Source organism: Lepidothrix coronata, unplaced genomic scaffold, assembly GCF_001604755.1.
Source record: "Lepidothrix coronata isolate B3197 unplaced genomic scaffold, Lepidothrix_coronata-1.0 Scaffold29, whole genome shotgun sequence".
Lineage (NCBI taxonomy): Eukaryota > Metazoa > Chordata > Aves > Passeriformes > Pipridae > Lepidothrix > Lepidothrix coronata.
Genome location: NW_016690209.1, coordinates 2,203,822 through 2,221,971, shown reverse-complemented (window position 1 = coordinate 2,221,971; position 18,150 = coordinate 2,203,822). Strand labels below are relative to the sequence as shown.

Sequence of the window (18,150 nt, the reverse complement as noted above, 5' to 3'; positions counted from 1 at the left end):
ATGTTCTGAGAGCTACAGTTCTCAGAACTACTGCAGTTTGAACACTGATCTACAAAATTTATAAAGTTGTTGTGCAGAACTTCCTTGCCACTGTGACCTTCTTGGGTGTTTTATTTAAGCCTTGTAGAATTCATTCTCAGTAGCAGTTTAGATGTTAAGAAGTCAGAAAGCTACAAACATTCTTTCTCTTCTCCTCAAGAGTTGTCCTGCTCAGTCTAAACATGTCCCCATCTGCAGCCATTTATCCTGTTATCTTGATGGCAGGTGGATAACCTTAGTGTCATTCTGGTGACCACACAAAGTTTATTTAGATAAACTCAGAAGTTTATTTGCAGTATAAACAGGCTATGATGAGAACCAACCAACCCCAGCAGCCCACTTGTTCTGTTTACTTAGCTATTGCTCCTGAAAAACAGAAGAGGTGACTAAAACCCTCTCAGGCACTTCTTTTCCATTTGGCTTTTAAAGAGCCTTCTAATTCAGGTGGCCTTTTTCATCCAATTATGAAACCTTTCATTGTACTAGCACTCTGCTGTAGTTTTTTCTGCAGCAGAGCCATCCCTCTTCCATATGAATTTTCGGACTGTGATGATCCTGATGTCTTCAGAGCTGTCGACGCAGCACTGCAGAAGTACAATGGAGACAGAGCAACTGGTAATCAATTTGCTCTGTACGTGGTGATGGAAGCCAAGAGAACTGTAAGTAGACTTTGCAAAAAAAAAAAAAGTTGGGATTGTTTATGCAGTGTGAATCAGTGTATCTCCATCTCATTTGTAAGGGGGCAAGTATGACAGCACAGTGTATTCCAAAAACGTTTTAAAAAATCAAAGTGACTTGCACAGTAAGATACCCATTCCCATGACAAGCAGGGATGTATATTATGTTCTTATCAACAGAACTATGTGGGCTAGTGAATTGCTTACTAATACAAGGACTAAAGAATAGGAAATTTCTATCACTAATACAATTTGTCTTACTAATCCGCTCTGTTTTCTCCTTTCTTTGCTGGGAATTCTATTCCTTTCCATCATCACTAAGGTTTTCAGATCAATGGCAAAAACCCACTTACTAAAAACATTAATATAATCTTGACTTGGCAAGAGCAGGTGTCACACATAAAAAAGAATTACCTGATAAAGTTTGGCAATACTCTGAATTGTTTGTGAATATTATTTGATTGACACCTGTCCTAAGTCAAAGATGTAACTAACAGCACTAGGTGGTATTTTAGTCAAACAGGGTGACAGCTAAAATTACAAGAAAAAAAAAGAATGCAACATGATCCTTTGCCTGGAGTCCTTCTGTATAGCCTTAATCTAACAAAAGAGTATTTACCTCTGAGAAGCATACAAAGATGGTATTACCATAATAATGACAAGCATTACTTTACTTGAAAATAACATTAGCATTTTTTTCTACTGGATTGGATTTTCAGATGTAAACCACAAGAAACCCAGTGTCAGAGAGAATATTTTGCAGCTCACAAAACACTCTTAACCAGACAGAAATTGACCTCAGAAAGAGGACGTGCATTCCTTGCCTTACAGCAAACTACCAACATCTCCTGGCACCTGCCCTCTGCTGTTCCTGTTTACACACTGGGGAGATTTAAGCGTGTGGAGACAAAGACTAAAATCAGGAAATCCTTTATACAATTAATATTAAATAAATGGTCTTACTGTTTTCACCGAACTACACATATCTTTAACAATAGCCAAATGCAAACATCTCTGCATCAGAGCTGTAATACCACCTTCTTTTTGCTGATGTTCCCAAAGGAGTTTCAGTATTTTATCTTGAATAATTTTGTATTTTTAAGAATACATATTTATTGCAATTATTATTCGTCTTTCCTTCTCTAGATATCCATCTTTCCTTTTCTTAAAAGATCTGAAGTGGAAATCAACTATTACTTTGAATCATTGATTCGATTATGATGTTAAGTAAAAAACAGAGAAAAGGAATCTGCAATTGAAATTTCCTTATACTTGAGATTCTTTTTCTAAAAAGAGTATAGATTTTACTCTTTGCTAGTCTCACAATGTCGAATGCATTAATTAAATAGCTGGTTATTACATATTCATGTACATTCATTATTGATATGGTAATAAAACATAAAAGCTGACTAGTGAAAGACCAAACCTGCCCCAGTTAAAGGCATAGCTGTTCATAATAATAACAAAATAAACCAATAGCAAATAACATACAGAAACAATGTCTTTTCTTATGTATTTTGTTTACTCACTGAGCTGATTTATTGCAGATTTAGAACACTGCAACAGAGAACAGAATTTGGCTCTTTTTAAGTCCCAGATAATATAATCTGATGCAGCTCCATAAATGTCAGTTTCTTCCTGCTGAGGATTAAGTCTATTATATTTTTAGAGCCCTTTTTATCCTTTTTTACAACCTGCAACCATTATATCAGGTACTTGTACACTTCTTCGTAGCTGTAGCAATACATAACAGGAATTGAGAGAAGGCACAATATAATTCTGTGTCTCCATCAGTGTAAATCCAGTATATGCCACCCACGCCAGCTCAGCTTCATTTTCTTGGTACCACTAAAGCAAGAATTATCATTTAATTCTCCCAGCAGAGACAGAGAATAATAACTGGTTATTTAGGAATAACCAGTGCTAAAGTACAGCAACTGCCTGTTTGTATTTGAAAAGTCACATTGGCAGAGCATTTTTAGTGGCTGTAAAAGATTAGTAACTTCGGACTTCATACCTTCTCTAACAGACGAACCACAAACTTTAGTGTGCCACTGTCACCTGTAGACACAGGCTCACTACTTGATTTATGGCAAGGAGAAAATGCCCACTACTGATTTATCAACTTCTGAAATACTTCCACTGGCCAGGCCAAACCTCGCTTAATACTTTTTATTTCCTCTTATGTGATTCCTGAGGCTGCCTCCGCTGCAGTTCAGCCTTCAGTGCCTACAGAAAACCGCAGGCACTGCCAAAGGCTGTCTCCAGAGCACGTGCCCTCCTCGCCCCTTCCCGCAGGCAGGGCAGCTGAAGTTCCCCGGCACCAGCAAGGAAAGGCCGTCTGGGCACTGCCAGGCTGCCTGAGGGCTGCTGGCTGCTGTGCCTGGGCTGCCAGTGGAGCTGCACAGAAGGAAAGTAGACAGATCTGGGAGGAGGCCAAGAGTGAGAGCGAGGGAGTCAGACAGGAGCACAGTCCAAGCTGGTGATTATGCTAACTATCCAAACAGCCACCCAAACTGGCTTTTTTGGAGTACATTTGAATGAGATTATAAAACCTAAACACTTCTTCCTGGTTCTAAAACCCTTGGTACTACAAGTTAAAATGAAGGTAGTTGAGCATATTGTATCAATTATATCAACATATTGCTATCGTAGGTAAGGGCTAAGTAATATAATTAGATAAGTTAATATTTGAAGTACCATGATCTGGGAGACCAGCAGCCAATATGAAAACATACTATAAAATACAAGGTAACCAATGAATAGTATTTACTTTTTGGAGCTCTTATCTTTTCACTTGATTTATTACTATGAAAATGATGACATGTATATTGTTCTAATCCAGGCAGGTCCTGACCCGCAATTCTACATGAAATACCGAATACTTGAAACTTCTTGTGCCATTGAGGAAAACAAATCCTGGCAACACTGTCATTACAAACCATCTGCAGAGGCTGTAAGTATCTGTTCTTCTTACAAGTTCTCTGTACAGCAACATCAGTACAATGACCAGGAATGTAATTGCTTGGGGGAAAATACAGTAGAAAAATTAACTTTTTAGCTGTGGTGCTTTTGAAAGTTTATATGACTAAAGTACAGTACAGAAATGTTTAAAATTCAAAAGTTAACCATTACAATAATGATTTTTCCTTTACAAGCCTGAATATATGCAGAAAGGAACATTTCAGCGCTTCAATATGAAGGTTGACAATAAACCCAACATAAGATACGTGCACACATGAGAGTGCAAGGGCTGTAAAACATTCTGTTAATTATGTATAATGGAAACTTGCACAACCAAATGCTGACATGGAAGCCACTATGGCAGAAAATTTGGCAGAGGGCTTTCAGCTGTGCAAAGCGGGCCTGGCTCGTGCTCCCAGAGATCAATCAGTAGAAGGTACAACAGGGGGACACACACTGCAGGATCACTGCATGTTCCCAGTAGAAGGTACTGTTAGTTCACACAGTTCACAGGATGATTAATATTATTTGAATCTATATGAAATGTCATGGTCATTGCTGCATGTCTTGTACTAGCAAAGAGGAAATTGGGTAAATATTTTATACAGTTTTTATTCAAGAGGATGTGTTAATTTCCATTATTCTGATTGTAAATTCTTCAGTTAATCAATACACATCATACAAACACAAAGCAATCTTTCAAGTTATCTGCTCAGTTCATCCCCTACTTTCCTCACAATCAACAAAACTGGTCCTTTTCCAGGAAAAAAAAGAGCAAATTAGACACTACTACAAATGTACACATCAACCTCTTGCCAAAATCTGTTTGCAACTGTCAGCTGTCCTCAGCTAGAGGAATATATAGCACTGTATTTTCCTCAGCCAGTTTAAGACAGTTGTTGCCATATGTTTTTGCAGCAAACAGGAGAATGCACAGCTCGAGTTCACATGAATGATGCCGAAAAAACAAGTAATGTTTCACAAGACTGCAAAATTTTCTCAGGTATGTGAATATTTGGGACAGTATTCCACAAATACACTGACAAATAAGAATGGGATAAATATAATGCTGAGACTTTCAGGTAATTTTAAAGGTAGCAGTTCCTTATCCTTCTATTCAGGCATTTATAAAGAATTTTTCATAAGCAATTACACGTTAAGGACAGAATTTCACTTCACTCACATGTAGACTAAGCCAGTGAAGCATTGGCAGTTTCTGTCCAGGGTAATAAAAATGAGCATGTGTGTGCAGTAGGTTTCTTCAAGCACTGAAATTATACCAAGTTAAAATGAATTTGCTTAAGACCAAAAGCATCCCAGTAACTTAAGAGACTAGATACAACTTGTCACACTTAAAATTTCTGTCCTTACTTGTTTACATATAAAATTGTGCCAGGAATAATTAGAAGAAAAAATTTTGTATGATAAAATTGCACCTCAATTTTCTCCAAACTAAAAATGAGTATTTCTGTTAAAGTTTACCAAAACAAATACTTACTTCAACCAAGAAAAAAACCCTGAAATTTCATTTACAAAATAAAAATCTAGCAGTGATGTAATTATATGAGACACTGTGATATCTTTTAGACCTTAACAATAAGCATTACTACATTTCTAACCTATAAGATATTCACATATGACTATTATATTCACAAAGAAATTTCCTTTATTAAAAAGAGATCACAGTGTTCTAAAACTTTGCAACTGAGAGCTCTATGCCTAGTGTTCTCAAAGACATATCCAAACTAGCTTTAAAACATCCATCTGTCTATTAACTACAAAAGTATTTACCATGATTTCTGAGATGTTTGGCAATTTATATTTGTTTTTTTTTTTTGTAAAGCCAAAAATGGCTTTACCTACAGCCAGTGTACTTCTAGGAACTGCAGTACACGAACTCCATGTTCTACCACTTTTGTAAGGCAATGGTGACATCTAGTTGCCAGTAAAAGAATGCACGGGAAATTTGCATTTGAATCTTTGCTTAGAAAGCATTAAGAAACATACATAAATTAAATGAATCATGCATTCAGCCTAAGAAGCTCATCTCTTCTTACCAAGTTGTAGCAACTCTAAAAAAAGAACACACATGTGTTCAGCATTGTCCTTATGAAAGTGCCCAGACCACCGTCGGTCTAGAACTGGGTGTGCTCTTGGTTTATTATCTCCTTTGTGACTACTCACTGAAAACATGGTCACACTTTTCTATAACATGTATATATTTGCCATTACGGAGTCAAAATAAGTGATGCTAGAAATACTAAGGGCCAGAGTTTGTTCATGTACCCCTCAGAGAGTTAAGACTAAATATTACTGCTTGCACTGAGATATTCCAAATGTACAGAGGAGCCACACCAGATCCAAAGGCTTCAAACAGAAAGGGTAAAACAACAGATCCTAATGGGTGAGGAATTTCCCCACCATATTAGATACCACACTGTTCAGCCTTTTTGGTGAAACAGTTTGATCTAACTGACCCTGGACTAGTTTCCTGGCTGGTGCAAGCTGGCGTAACTTCATTAAAGCCAGTTTGTGCCAGCTGAAGATCAGGCACACAAATTTTACTTCAATTCCACAGAGACCACATATTGTCCCACTTTCATTCTCAAGCTCACTGAATCGTGAAATTAATTTATGTACTGAACTATAAAATTAATTTATGAAAATCCAATCCATGATTACTAGAAAGGAAAGAGAGTTAATAGGATTAGTAGTAGGAAACAGAAGTTTGAGCATCCCTGTCAAGCTTGTGTTTCCACAGCCAAGCCAGCTGGTTAAACCTGAAGGTAACACCAAGTGGTACCTGGCAGCCACAGTGACTAGCAGGGGCACTAGAATAGTCCAACTGCAGTCCCAAGGGCACTCAGAGTCAGAACAGTTCACATGGCTGAGCCAAAACGCTCCTGCTGAAGTCCCCATCCCCAAATACTGTGAGGACAGCAAGCAGCTGCCACTGTGGGTGAGCTTTGAAGAACCCAAAGAACATCCCCTTTGTAGCCTCCACTGGCTCTTCCCTGACTGAATGAAATGACCCTTCCTTAATGGTGCCAAAAGTACTTGCAAGGTTTTTCTAAGATTCAACAACTGCTCAAATGGAGTTCACTGCTGAAACCACGCCTGGATCCTAATGCCATGGATGGACTCTGCCACCACAAACCAGAGCATGTTTCTAAATACAACAAATGTCTTTGCAGGCCTTGAAACTGGAATGTGGGGTTTGCTCATCACACCAGTTAGAAGCAGGAAAGGTTCTTGCTCATTCCCAGGTAGGAAAAATTAAATTCTAAAGCTGTTTTACATGAAGTCCTATATTTTTTGGTTTGTTTCTTTTCCAGATGTGTCAAAGATAAGAATTACTCAGGTTCCATGTCTTGGATGCTACCATCCTATATCAAGTGACAGTTCACAAGTGTCAGAAATTCTGCAAAAAGCCATTCAAAAATTTAATAAGGAGGGTGATGAGCCTGCCCTTTTCAAGCTTGTGGAAATAAAACAAGCCAAAAGACAGGTTTGTGCATTATTTTTCTCTATATTTTACCAAAAAAGCAACCCAAAGCAGGTACCTTGTTTGTTTTGTGTACTTTTCTGATATTAAGGTGGCTTATATTTCATAATAAAGCACAGAAAATGCACATAAAGTGTAGACTCTATAAATAATTATCTTCATTTATAAGGAATCATTAACGGTTACCTACTGGATTTTCAGAGCTGACAACTGACAGTACACGCATTTTTTTCTTTATCTGCAGTTGCATCTAACCGGTGTTTAGCACCAGTTTATTTGCATTCAGTGCTGACATATGCATCTTGTGCCATCTCAGATGCTCCTGGGTACTTCACTTGGCCTCTTCCTGAGGCTCCAGCAGGAGCAGATCTCTCCTGGGGTCTGTGCCAAAGCTGCCAGCCTGCACAGATGTCTCACATACTCTACAGCCTCTCAAACAGCAGCAGGCATCTATGTTTTTGCAAGGCAGTAGGGCCCATATGTCAGCAGCTGCTATACACTATAGGATGGGTAAACACCACATAGGAAAAATGGGAAGAAAACCAAAAAGCCAGAATGCCACTCACAGAAATATTTCTGCATGCAGGAATATCTGATTTGCTAGAAATAACTGCTTGAGTTGTAGAAGTTCTGTGTCATCTTGTATTCCATGCAACAATTCCTTCCCTGTGAATGGTTCTCCTATGGACTGGTGTGACATTGCTAGAAAGTAAATTTTCTTATTTAGTTTTTAACGAGTATATAACCTGACACCAAGTACAGACCCTTTTCTTTGAATATGTATGTATTAGTCAAAAAGCATCTTCTGGTCTCAGTTTGACCCATGACAATTCAGACTTGTCCTCTTTATATTTACTGAGGGCAGTGATCCTCTTTGCTGAAAGACAAACTTGCACAACATTTAAGCCACATGACAAAATCTCACAGACAGACTGCAATCCAGCAGCTGGAAAGAGAACCATCATGTCACCTCTGGCCAACAGACACTAGTCAGAGCCCTCCACTTCAACTGATCTGGGATGGAAAGTTCCTATATTCGATTATTTCTCCTTTCTAACCCACTGTTACCTGACCCAACACTAGATATGGAGAGATTTCATGGGTGAGAAGTACCAGTGAGGAAAATGGAACAGCTTCCCGGAGGGAAATTTTTAAAAAGGCTCACAAACCTGGACAGAACAGTGTGTGGGAGAAGGCAAAGCCTGGGATAGACACAATTATGGGTAGATGATAAATGCAGGACATTCAACAACAAATGATGTCAGCAGCATAAAGTTACATTATTCAGATACTGTTTTACTGTGTCCCACGCTTAGGAATGCAGGACTTGCCAGACTGTATTAGTGTAGTCATCTATCTAGACCAGCTTCCTTGTCCCTGGGAGTAATAAGTAACAGTCACTTTGGAGGAGAGTGCAAGAAACCCAGCAGGATGAGGCTGCAGGCTTGCCAGGAGAAGTGAAAACCAAATACAAAGTGCACTTCTCACATATGCAGGACTTAGTTTACTTTTTGTATCACAAGGACAAAAATATTTTTGCTGTCCATGGACACTTTATGGTCAGTGACTGCAAAGTGATTTGATGGGAAAGCACTAGAAGAATAGTTTTGCCTTCTTTGCTAATCACATTTAATAGTTTAACTTGCAATTTTGTATTGGTTTAAATCAGGTATAACCAAAATATCTCTTCCAGGTGGTAGCTGGATGGAATTACAAAATTGAATATGAAATTGAGGAGACAAATTGCTCCAAAGACCAATTTCCAGATTTAACTCCAGAGTGCAGAATCACTTCTAGAGGTGTAAGTAATCTTCAAAACCTGTTTATCGAGAAAATATCAGATCAACAAATAATCATTGAGATCCAATTTAAGAAAATATTTATAGTCTTGCTTCACTTTGTGAATGAAGTTTAAATCCAGTCTTATACATAACTATTTATGTAATTAGAACATCCATGTTTTCTCCTGAATCAGTGACTAAGAGGATCACTGAAATGTTTACAGATTACTCTACAGAATCTAAACAGTTTCATAAATCCCTTGAGAAGTTCCTATCCAGATATTCAAGGAGTTACTCATACACAACCCAAGAAGAGATAATTAAAATTAGCACCATTTTTCCAGCTTAAGACATATTTTCTAAGAAAAGTAAGTAGCTCAATTATTACTCAACCTCTACCACAGTCCAAATAAGAGAACTTTAAATGAAATTTATAAACAAATACACATAATCTAGCTAAACAGTGCTGCAAAAACAAGTCCTCCCTCAGTTTCTCTGACCTGGAACTGAAGCAGCTGTACCAAGAATAGAGGCTTCCTCTCTTAACTGACCTCCCTGAATCAGCTCACAAGGGGATCAGACAAACAATTCTGCAAACACAAGGCAGAGGGCAGGAATGCAGAGTCACAGTGAGCAGTGGTGGTGAACGGGAGGGGACTGACTGGCATCTGTTTCAGCTGTTGTGGAACTGCACTACTGAGGGTTACATTCAAGAGCCTCTCCTGTTCCACAATTACTCCTTGTACAGTTCGAGAATGTTTCATACGTATTGATCAAAAAGGGAAAGAATGACAACACTGTGGTAAATAACAGAAGTGTGAGAACCAGACTAGCTGAAGCAAATCCCTGCATTACCCTCATTTGCCCTTAAACCTTAAGCAACTTACTTAAGCTGCTTGAGTCTGAGTTTCCCAGCTGTCACCTACAGGTGATGACTTCTGTCACCTCACCTACTGCAGGAGCTCTCCCTCACTCACGTACTGCTTTGGTAACCTAGGGTTTGTGGGATTAGATCATTAGCACTTATCCCCTGAACTGTTAAGCAGCCTTGCTAATAGATCATTGACAGATATTATTAGACTACCATATTCCACAAATATTCCATACCTTGAAATGACCAAATTCCATGGAAGCTGTTTTGTACCTTTATTTAGCTCAGTACTATTCATTTTTAAATGGGACAACCAGAACTGCACCCTGTATTCAACACACATGTGAACCACTGAGCTATACTGGGACATAATGTAAGTCTCTTTAACCCAAATAATAAGTCTTGACATTATTTTTTATTATTTTTTCTAAACCACCACTAAGTAGACTTTTTTATGGATTACATTTTCAAGTATCTATAATAGCACTAAGATCTTGATCCTGAATTTTAAGCCTTCCTTCTTATTCTACAGTTAATTTGATAAAGGATTTCACCAAAACCTTTTTGAAAATTCTGTATACTTTATCAACAAGTCTCTCTACCCATTTTTGTTGATGCTTTTGAAGAACTCTGACAAATATGCAAAATATTACTTCTGTTTACCACAAAAACCCCAGTCTCTCCTTGATGTATTCATTCCCTCCAGTTCTTTCCTTATTACCATTTCTAATCACTGGAATGATGGAATCAGTTTTATGGCTCTATAACCTTTTAAAGAAAGAACAGAACAATATCAGCTTTCTTCCAGCCTTAATATATCAAGGCAATTTAAAGCAAGTCACCTATCATAGTTCATTTAGAAGACCTGAACTAATACAAGAAACTCAGTAATGTTTGATTTGATAATTGCGTAATTTTCTTTTTGAACTGTACAGTTTGAGACAGAAATTCCACAGAGTTCTCCATAAAATAGGATTCTGGCTTGTAAACCTCCTCATTTTTTTCTGTAATGAATAAATACAAATAGTTCATTTGGCTTCTCTTTTATGATCTTATTTTCTCCAAGTGGTCCTTTTGAATCCTGATCATTTAATGGCTCTGCAGATGTCTGTCAGGCTTCTGGTTGCCAGTATATTCAAGGAAGGAAGGAATTATTAGTAGCATGCTTGACTTATTCTGTTAGCAGGAAGGTATTAGGATGTGAATTTGTTCCTTATTTCTAAATAACAAGGAGCTGTTTTGCATTTTTTACTCCAGCGTGTAGGCAAATGTGAGGCCAAAGCATATCGGAATCTTCAGGCAGAGATTAAACAGATCAAGAACGAATGCAAATTTCCAGGTATGTCATAGGCACTATCAAATTTAAAAGTCCTGCAATTTTCAATGTTTTTTATTGTTATTTAGTGTTACTTTTTTCCCCATGCCATCTATCTGGGCACAGATAACCACAGCTTCAGAGCTTTAGAACAGGGAGCACAGTACTATTCCATGTAGTAAGTGCTGCACTCTCACCCTTGGTTTTCTTCAACACACAAATTCATTGCTGATTTCATGCACCTCTTGTTTCACCTAAATCAGGTCTTCCTATACATGTAGCTGTTCCCTCTCCATATATGCTGGAGAGGGCACACACAATTCTTGTTTCTATGAAAGAACTGTTGTTAAATGTCCAATGTGACCACAGATGCTGATGCAGTGCTCTTCTAGATAACCAACATGTGTAACTGCTGATCATATAAAACTCAAAGATATTTTGGTTTCATTTCATAGACCCAAATATGAAGCATTCCAAAAGGCAGAGGTTCATAACTAACTGTTTTTCCCAGCCTTTACGTACATTGAATCTTTTGTTTCTTAGATCTGAAATCTGTTGGTGTCTTTCAGTTGAGGAACCAGTTCATTCTGCCATTTGTCCAGGCTGTCCAAGGCCTATCCCAAGAACCAGTCCAGAACTCAAGGAACTACTGAAGGTTTCTATGGAGAAGTATAATTCGGAGAGCAATGATGATTTCTACTATAAACACGGAGAAATAGAATCAGCGACAGTGCAGGTTGGCATTGCAGACATGACCTCATCATTGGGCTGAGCTGAATGGTAGCTAAAGTTTGTATTTAGCTTTGAAATAATGTTTTCCTCTAAGTGTCGATACATTTGGTAACTGAAATACCCATGCAATTTTTCTTGAAAAATTTTATCCATCTTGTCTTGCATTCAAGAATTATTCAAAAATCTCCCATCCCTTGAAATTTAATTTTTTCCTTAAAACAAAATGGTTTTAAAAGCATGGGAAGAAGGTTGACTCAGAGTATTTAATTTCTTTTATCTACCCCACTTTTTACCAGCCTTTGTAATATACCTTAGACTTTTAAAGTATAAAAGATCTATTAGACAGAACTACTCCCTTGATCTACCCTACCAATACTCTCTTTGTTATTTTAAGCAGTGTCCACCCTAGAGTAGGTGTAGCGTCCAAGAAATGAGGCTTCTCAATTTACCTTAGAAATCTGTTATTTTATATACTGACTGTTCTGCTAATAATAATCCAGCTAGATTTAGAAAAAGATATCTGTGCATAACATAAGATAAACAGAGAAACAGAGCTGGATAAAGAGGAACAAGGAATCTGGAGGATAATATTGGTCAGCATTTGCATCTGCCTTGTTTACTGTTCCAACACATCAAAACAGAGGTTAAAGACAGAACTGAAAATAAGATGATGAAGTAGTTCAGAAAATACTTGGTCACACCAGAATTTTTCTGAATAGCTCATGTTATCTTATTAATAATATCTGTGCTTTTTCTTCCTTTTTTCTTCTTTCAAACTTTTTTCTCCTTTCTGACTTTCCATATCATACTGATATTAGCACGCACACATTTTTAAAATAGACTTCAGAGAGACAGAATTTCATGTTTTGCCTGCTGTCTCTGAAGCAAGATATATTATCTCAAGTACTGTGAAAAAATACTAAGAGAACTCATAGCAGGCACATTCTTGAACCCTTGCAGATTCTCTCTTTAATGAGTTTGGCAAATAGGTTCATTTTCAGCTGAGCCCATTCATCACACACTTCATTTTATTCACATTCCACTTTTCTTACATCATATTTGGCTCTCTACAGTGCTATCTCTAATGATTTCATCTGTTACTAACAAAATTACTACAGGCATCTAATAAAACAAAGTCAAAATTGTGGGCCCAATGTTATTCTGGCCTCTTCTGTTTCCTTCAGCTTCAATGCTGGAATTTTTGAGAGTGGGAACTGGAGTAAATAAGTCAGTTGATTAGAAGCAGATAGGTTTACTGAGAAATATTTTAATATTGTTCTTCTTAATACATGTTGGCCTAGTGGTTAGGACTTGTAGAACATAAGTAGTATAAGCCTGTAGAAAACCATCTTTCCTGTGAACCCTTTTCAATAAAATGCTTTCAGCATAGAAAGCCTTTTTGTTACATTTTCAGGTGGTTGCAGGAAAAAATTATGAAGTAAAATTTAGAGCCCGGAAGACAAACTGCTCAAAGAAAGAGTTTGAAAACCTTAATGAAGACTGTGAAGCCACATTAGACGGTGTAAGTAATGATGATGCTGCCAACTGTAATGTTCCTAATAGACAAATTCATTTGCACCAGAAATTGTAAACACTTCAGTAAAATCACTTCCTCAATTCTGTTACCTCTTTCAGTATACTTTTATTTCAAGAAGAGCACCTTTCACTGTTTGTAACCCAAGTGACATATTAGGAAACTGAGTCACTCCAGCTGCAGGATCAGTGCTCACTGCAAAGCCAAAGGAACTTTCCTTTTATAATAATCAACCAAAGAAAGGAAAGGATGAGGCTGCTGAGAAATGAAATAGCTGCGATGCTCCTGAGTCTGTGGACTCACAGCTAAGGAAAACATGAGACTGGAGTGTTACCTGTGTGCAAGGGAGTGGTGGCTCTGGAGTGCATGCTGCTGATACCGGGAAAATGGGTTCCAAACACTGGGAAGTCACTGATACGGCCAGAAACCATTGGCAAGGGAGCTGTTTGGGAAGGGGGGCTTTATCCCCCTCTCTTTTCCCACCATATGAACAGTGCTTACCTGTGAGATTTTAAAATTTGTTTGGGCAGTAGACAGTACAAAATAATAAAAAAAAAGCCTTTATCTCTGTTTCACTTTCCCAATTTTTAGTAGGAGAAATACTATCAACAAACAATATTTCTTAGGAATATCATGAAGATTAAAGTTAGTGGTCCAAAAGTGCTGGAGATGAAAGTTCCAATTTTCAGAACCCAATCTCAAATCCAAAGTTGAATTAAAGTGTTCACACAGGCATAATATGACCTCAAAAATAAATATCCATCGCTCAGATAGATTTCATAAATATTTGGGTAAAGTTCCAAGTATTTTAAAATATTATTAGAAAAAACATTCTTTTTTCAGGCACAACTCTCTTCCTTTGTGTCTGATGTTTTGTTGCCTTAATGTGTCGGTTTTGTTTTGTCAACAGGCATCACTGTCGTGTGAAGCACAAATTTATGTGATCCCATGGGAGAATAAAATCATTCCAAAGCTTAACTGCTCTGAAGAACGGAGACTGGTATGATTCCTCTTCATCACCCACCATCTTAAGCAGAGCAAAGAACAAAGGCAGTCATTAAATTCTCTATTTATTCCAAATTATCCCATATTTTGGACCAAAAATAAAGGAACACACAGTTCTTTTAACAACCTCAGTAACGCCACACTTCTCCCTCTCACCCTCTAACTCGAGCAATCTGGCACACTGAAGTCAGCTTCTTCACAAGGTGAGACAGTGGCCAACAAGGTGATCACAACAACAAAGGCCACAGGACAGGGAGAATGTCCTGCCTGTTGACTGCTCCTCTGTATTGTCAGTTATGTTCTGAAGCATCAGGCCCCATCAGCTCCTTTAAATTACTACTCATACTAGGTTTGAAACTTGAAACAAAAATGTATTTGGCAACACAATAATTATACCCCAGAGATTTCCAAAGCATGTGTGAACCTTTTCATATCAGCTGAGTGGCAGATCCCCTGCCACTGTTGTCAATCTCTGCCAGAGGATCTTTCGATTTCTTCCTACTCAGCTCCACAATTAACTAGCCCTGAACATGGGGCAGTTTGAAAATCTCAGAATGGAATATAAATATTTTTATTATCAGAACTTTCTGATGTTGCCAGTTTTTTAATAAATGCAGAGATTCCCACGCTACACGGAATAAAGACAGATTAAGCTGCCCTCGTAATTAATAACTTCACTGTGCTCAGAACCTCCATAACTACGTATCCATTATGTATCAACTAATATCTTTCCCCTCTATTTTCACTACAATATTGTATCCACTTCAACTTTCAAATTTAGTTCCATCCCAAATAACTCTGATTTGCAGTTAGATAATGATCAGAGGCTTTGGTGGAGAGAAATGAAACCCATGTTGGACAGTGACTGTGCCCCATGTGTTCAGTCTTTGTCTTCCAGTTGAACAGTGATAGGGGAGTAGAGATTACTCAATAACAACCGAGTGTTTCATATTATCAGCTTTAATCTGTGTGTTATTTCTAGGCAGTATTCTGAAATGCATATGCCAAATCTAGAGGCAAAAAATTGAATAGTTACATTTTATATAACAAAATGGTACAGATCATATTCTGCTATTGATACTACTCAGAGATGTGTTAGCCTTTAGCATAAATTGGTTTTATACATCTGAGTATTATAATCTAACAATTATGGGGACATCTAGTCCTAGAAATCAACTGTATTGTTCATAAATTACAACCAGTACATGTGTTTTGCTCTCTATAGTATCATTCCCCTCTTTACCTGGCAGAATTTCAGTGATACAGACATTTTTCTTTTACACATACAGCTGTTAAAATATTCCAGAGTTATTTGGGAGGATACTTATGTTTGTATGCTTATCACAGAGAGAACTATTTAATTTACTTTGAAAACCTACTAAATTATTCAGGTACTACAATGGGCCAGCTTCTGAATTTTCCAAATCTGAAGCAATTGTTCTTGTTCATGTAACAAATGTGGCTATTATGGCTATGTCTTTTAGGAATTTTTTGCAAGAAGGCCTCCTGGATTCACACCTTTCCGGAGTGCTTCACCCTCACATGCTGCAGAAGACAGTCAAAGTCCTGGCAAAGAAACAAAGGAAGACAATGGACAGGAACCAGAAGGCAAAGGTGAACCTGAGCATAAACATGGGCATAAGCGTGGGCATGGATGTAAAAGCGATCATGAGTCTGACAAAAGGCATGGGCATGAAACTGGTTGAGGGTGCAGAATTGGCCATGGGTGGGGGCATAAAAAACACAGTAAAAATGGTAAACAAACATCCAAACCCAAATCTTCTGGAGAGTCCAGTGAAAGGGGTTTTAATCAAAACAAAACTGTCCTATCATCCAGTGCTGAAACAGCACCGGAGCTGGTTAATCCAGGGATTGCAAGAAGGGAAACCAGTACACCTGCAGAGCCACTAATTCTTCCTGATACTTCTTTATTTAATGGGTTGCCAGATCGCCCGGAATCTCCTCACCCCAGATGTCCTGGAAAACCATGGAAACAAATTATGGATCTTCCAGACTCTCCTAGCTTTCCCAGAGAATTCACAAATGAGGATCTCTTGCCTTCTGCAGCAGAAAATGTTGATTCAGCAACAGCAAACGAAGAGGAAGACTTTGATCTCGCAGATGCTTTACAATAATTCAAACATTGTAGGATCCTTTTCAGAAATGATACATAGAAAAAAAGAAAAATAGTGCCTTTTGAAATGTATAAAATGTGAAGAGGCAAAAGCTCCTATTCTGTTAACTGAAAGACTCAAGTAGGTCAGCAGCACTTCTGGGGACCTAAGACCATATGGCAATACTGTGTATCTGCATATATTTGCAAATATGTAAATCAGTGTAACTCATCTGCCTCAAGTTGCTATAAGCACAAAGTGAATCACTGCATCAAATCTCACTGTATTATATTTAAAAGAATGGCAGAAAGGATTTTGCAGATTACGTGAAGATTCTCAACCAAATATGGGTAAAACAAAAGCAAGACAATAGAGAGCAAGGGAGCCTCTTCCTATATATGAAATAATATTTCTCTGATTTACTGGAGTGAAATAAAGACCAAAATAAAACAAAGGAACCTGTTTTACCTGTCAATTTCTTTAAACAAATTAATATTGCCACCAGTCTATCACTAGCAGGTTGGATAACATGGACAGCTGAGAGAATCCTAAATAAAGCACTTTTATTATTCCCTATACATATTATGTTAACTACACAGTAGAAGCGCTATGATTGACAGATTTTCATGTGGCAGAAGGGCACAAATATTACAGATCAGACAACAAAATTACAAGCTCTTGAGACACCTAAAATTTGTTTGCCTTCTTCCATTATTAGGTTGTGCATAATTTTGAGACTGGACTGAATTTTCTATTCTGGATATCTTCCAAAGGTTCATGGTTTTGTGGGACACATTAGCTAAAAAGCATTGAATATTTCTTGCAAATTAAAACATGTTTCCCTCTGTATGGATCCAATAACTTATTCAGCTGAAAAAAATATAATACGCAGCAATAAACAAATTAATACTATAATTTCCAGATCAGTTCACCAGTTTGAGCCACTACTTGGTCCCATAAAAGGTTATTGACAGGGTAAGGTCCTACAAGTGGTAACATTTCACTGATGTTGTTGAAAAAGACCATATTGCTTGAAAGCACAGAATAAGTATAATCCAACACAGCTGCAATTCCCTGAAGTTGCTCATCCCAGCTCCTGGAATTCTGTGGCATCAAGACTATATATTCAACAGCTGGGAATGGGTCCTTCCTTTGTGTGCTGTGCTTCTATGGCCACCACCTCCCTGGTGAGGAAGAACTAGACAGGTGAAGTCCATTCAGAGAATGCAAACTGATGGATGAACAGGATTAGGAGGTCTTGGCACAACATGTCCAGGATGATCTTGGAAGAGAAGTAGCTACAAGGAATGGTCAGAAGACACAGAAGTGGAAAGGACAGAAGCAGGGTGGAATGATATGGACAGGGTGAAAAGAACAAAAGAAAACGGCAAATGAGTGGCAAAAATTGAAACAGACTGAATGGGATGGAGAAGTGGGTGAAGGCACAATGGCCAAGGAGCTAAAAAGGACAGGAACTGAAGAAGGGAGGTAAGAACAAAAGTAAAAAGCAAGAGACGTGCAGGAGGGTCTCTCTGAATTGTGGCAGGGCAGTCCCCAACACATCACAGAACTGAACTCATACTGCCTTGAATCTAAACATTTCCTGGCAGTGT

General features: G+C 38.0%; 1 protein-coding gene across 1 annotated transcript; it reads left to right on the top strand.

Annotated features, from left to right (window-relative positions):
* Positions 1-387: 387 nt before the first annotated feature.
* Positions 388-16,991, top strand: KNG1 (kininogen 1). The gene is made up of 11 exons (XM_017810477.1): positions 388-698; positions 3,562-3,672; positions 4,599-4,683; positions 7,016-7,188; positions 8,879-8,986; positions 11,095-11,176; positions 11,722-11,888; positions 13,299-13,406; positions 14,329-14,418; positions 15,908-16,037; positions 16,371-16,991. Exons 1-11 carry the CDS (start codon positions 504-506, stop codon positions 16,556-16,558), a joined length of 1,437 nt encoding a protein of 478 aa, XP_017665966.1. The 5' UTR covers positions 388-503; the 3' UTR covers positions 16,559-16,991.
* The last annotated feature ends 1,159 nt before the right edge of the window (positions 16,992-18,150 follow it).

What these genes read in the sequence shown, in the direction of transcription:
- KNG1 (XM_017810477.1), top strand. Translation starts at nt 504, where the DNA reads ATGAAACCTTTCATTGTACTAGCACTCTGCTGTAGTTTTTTCTGCAGC. An exon ending in ACAAACCATCTGCAGAGGCT is followed by an intron (nt 3,673 to 4,598) that starts GTAAGTATCTGT and finishes ATGTTTTTGCAG; the next exon opens with CAAACAGGAGAATGCACAGC. An exon ending in TAGAATCAGCGACAGTGCAG is followed by an intron (nt 11,889 to 13,298) that starts GTTGGCATTGCA and finishes TTACATTTTCAG; the next exon opens with GTGGTTGCAGGAAAAAATTA.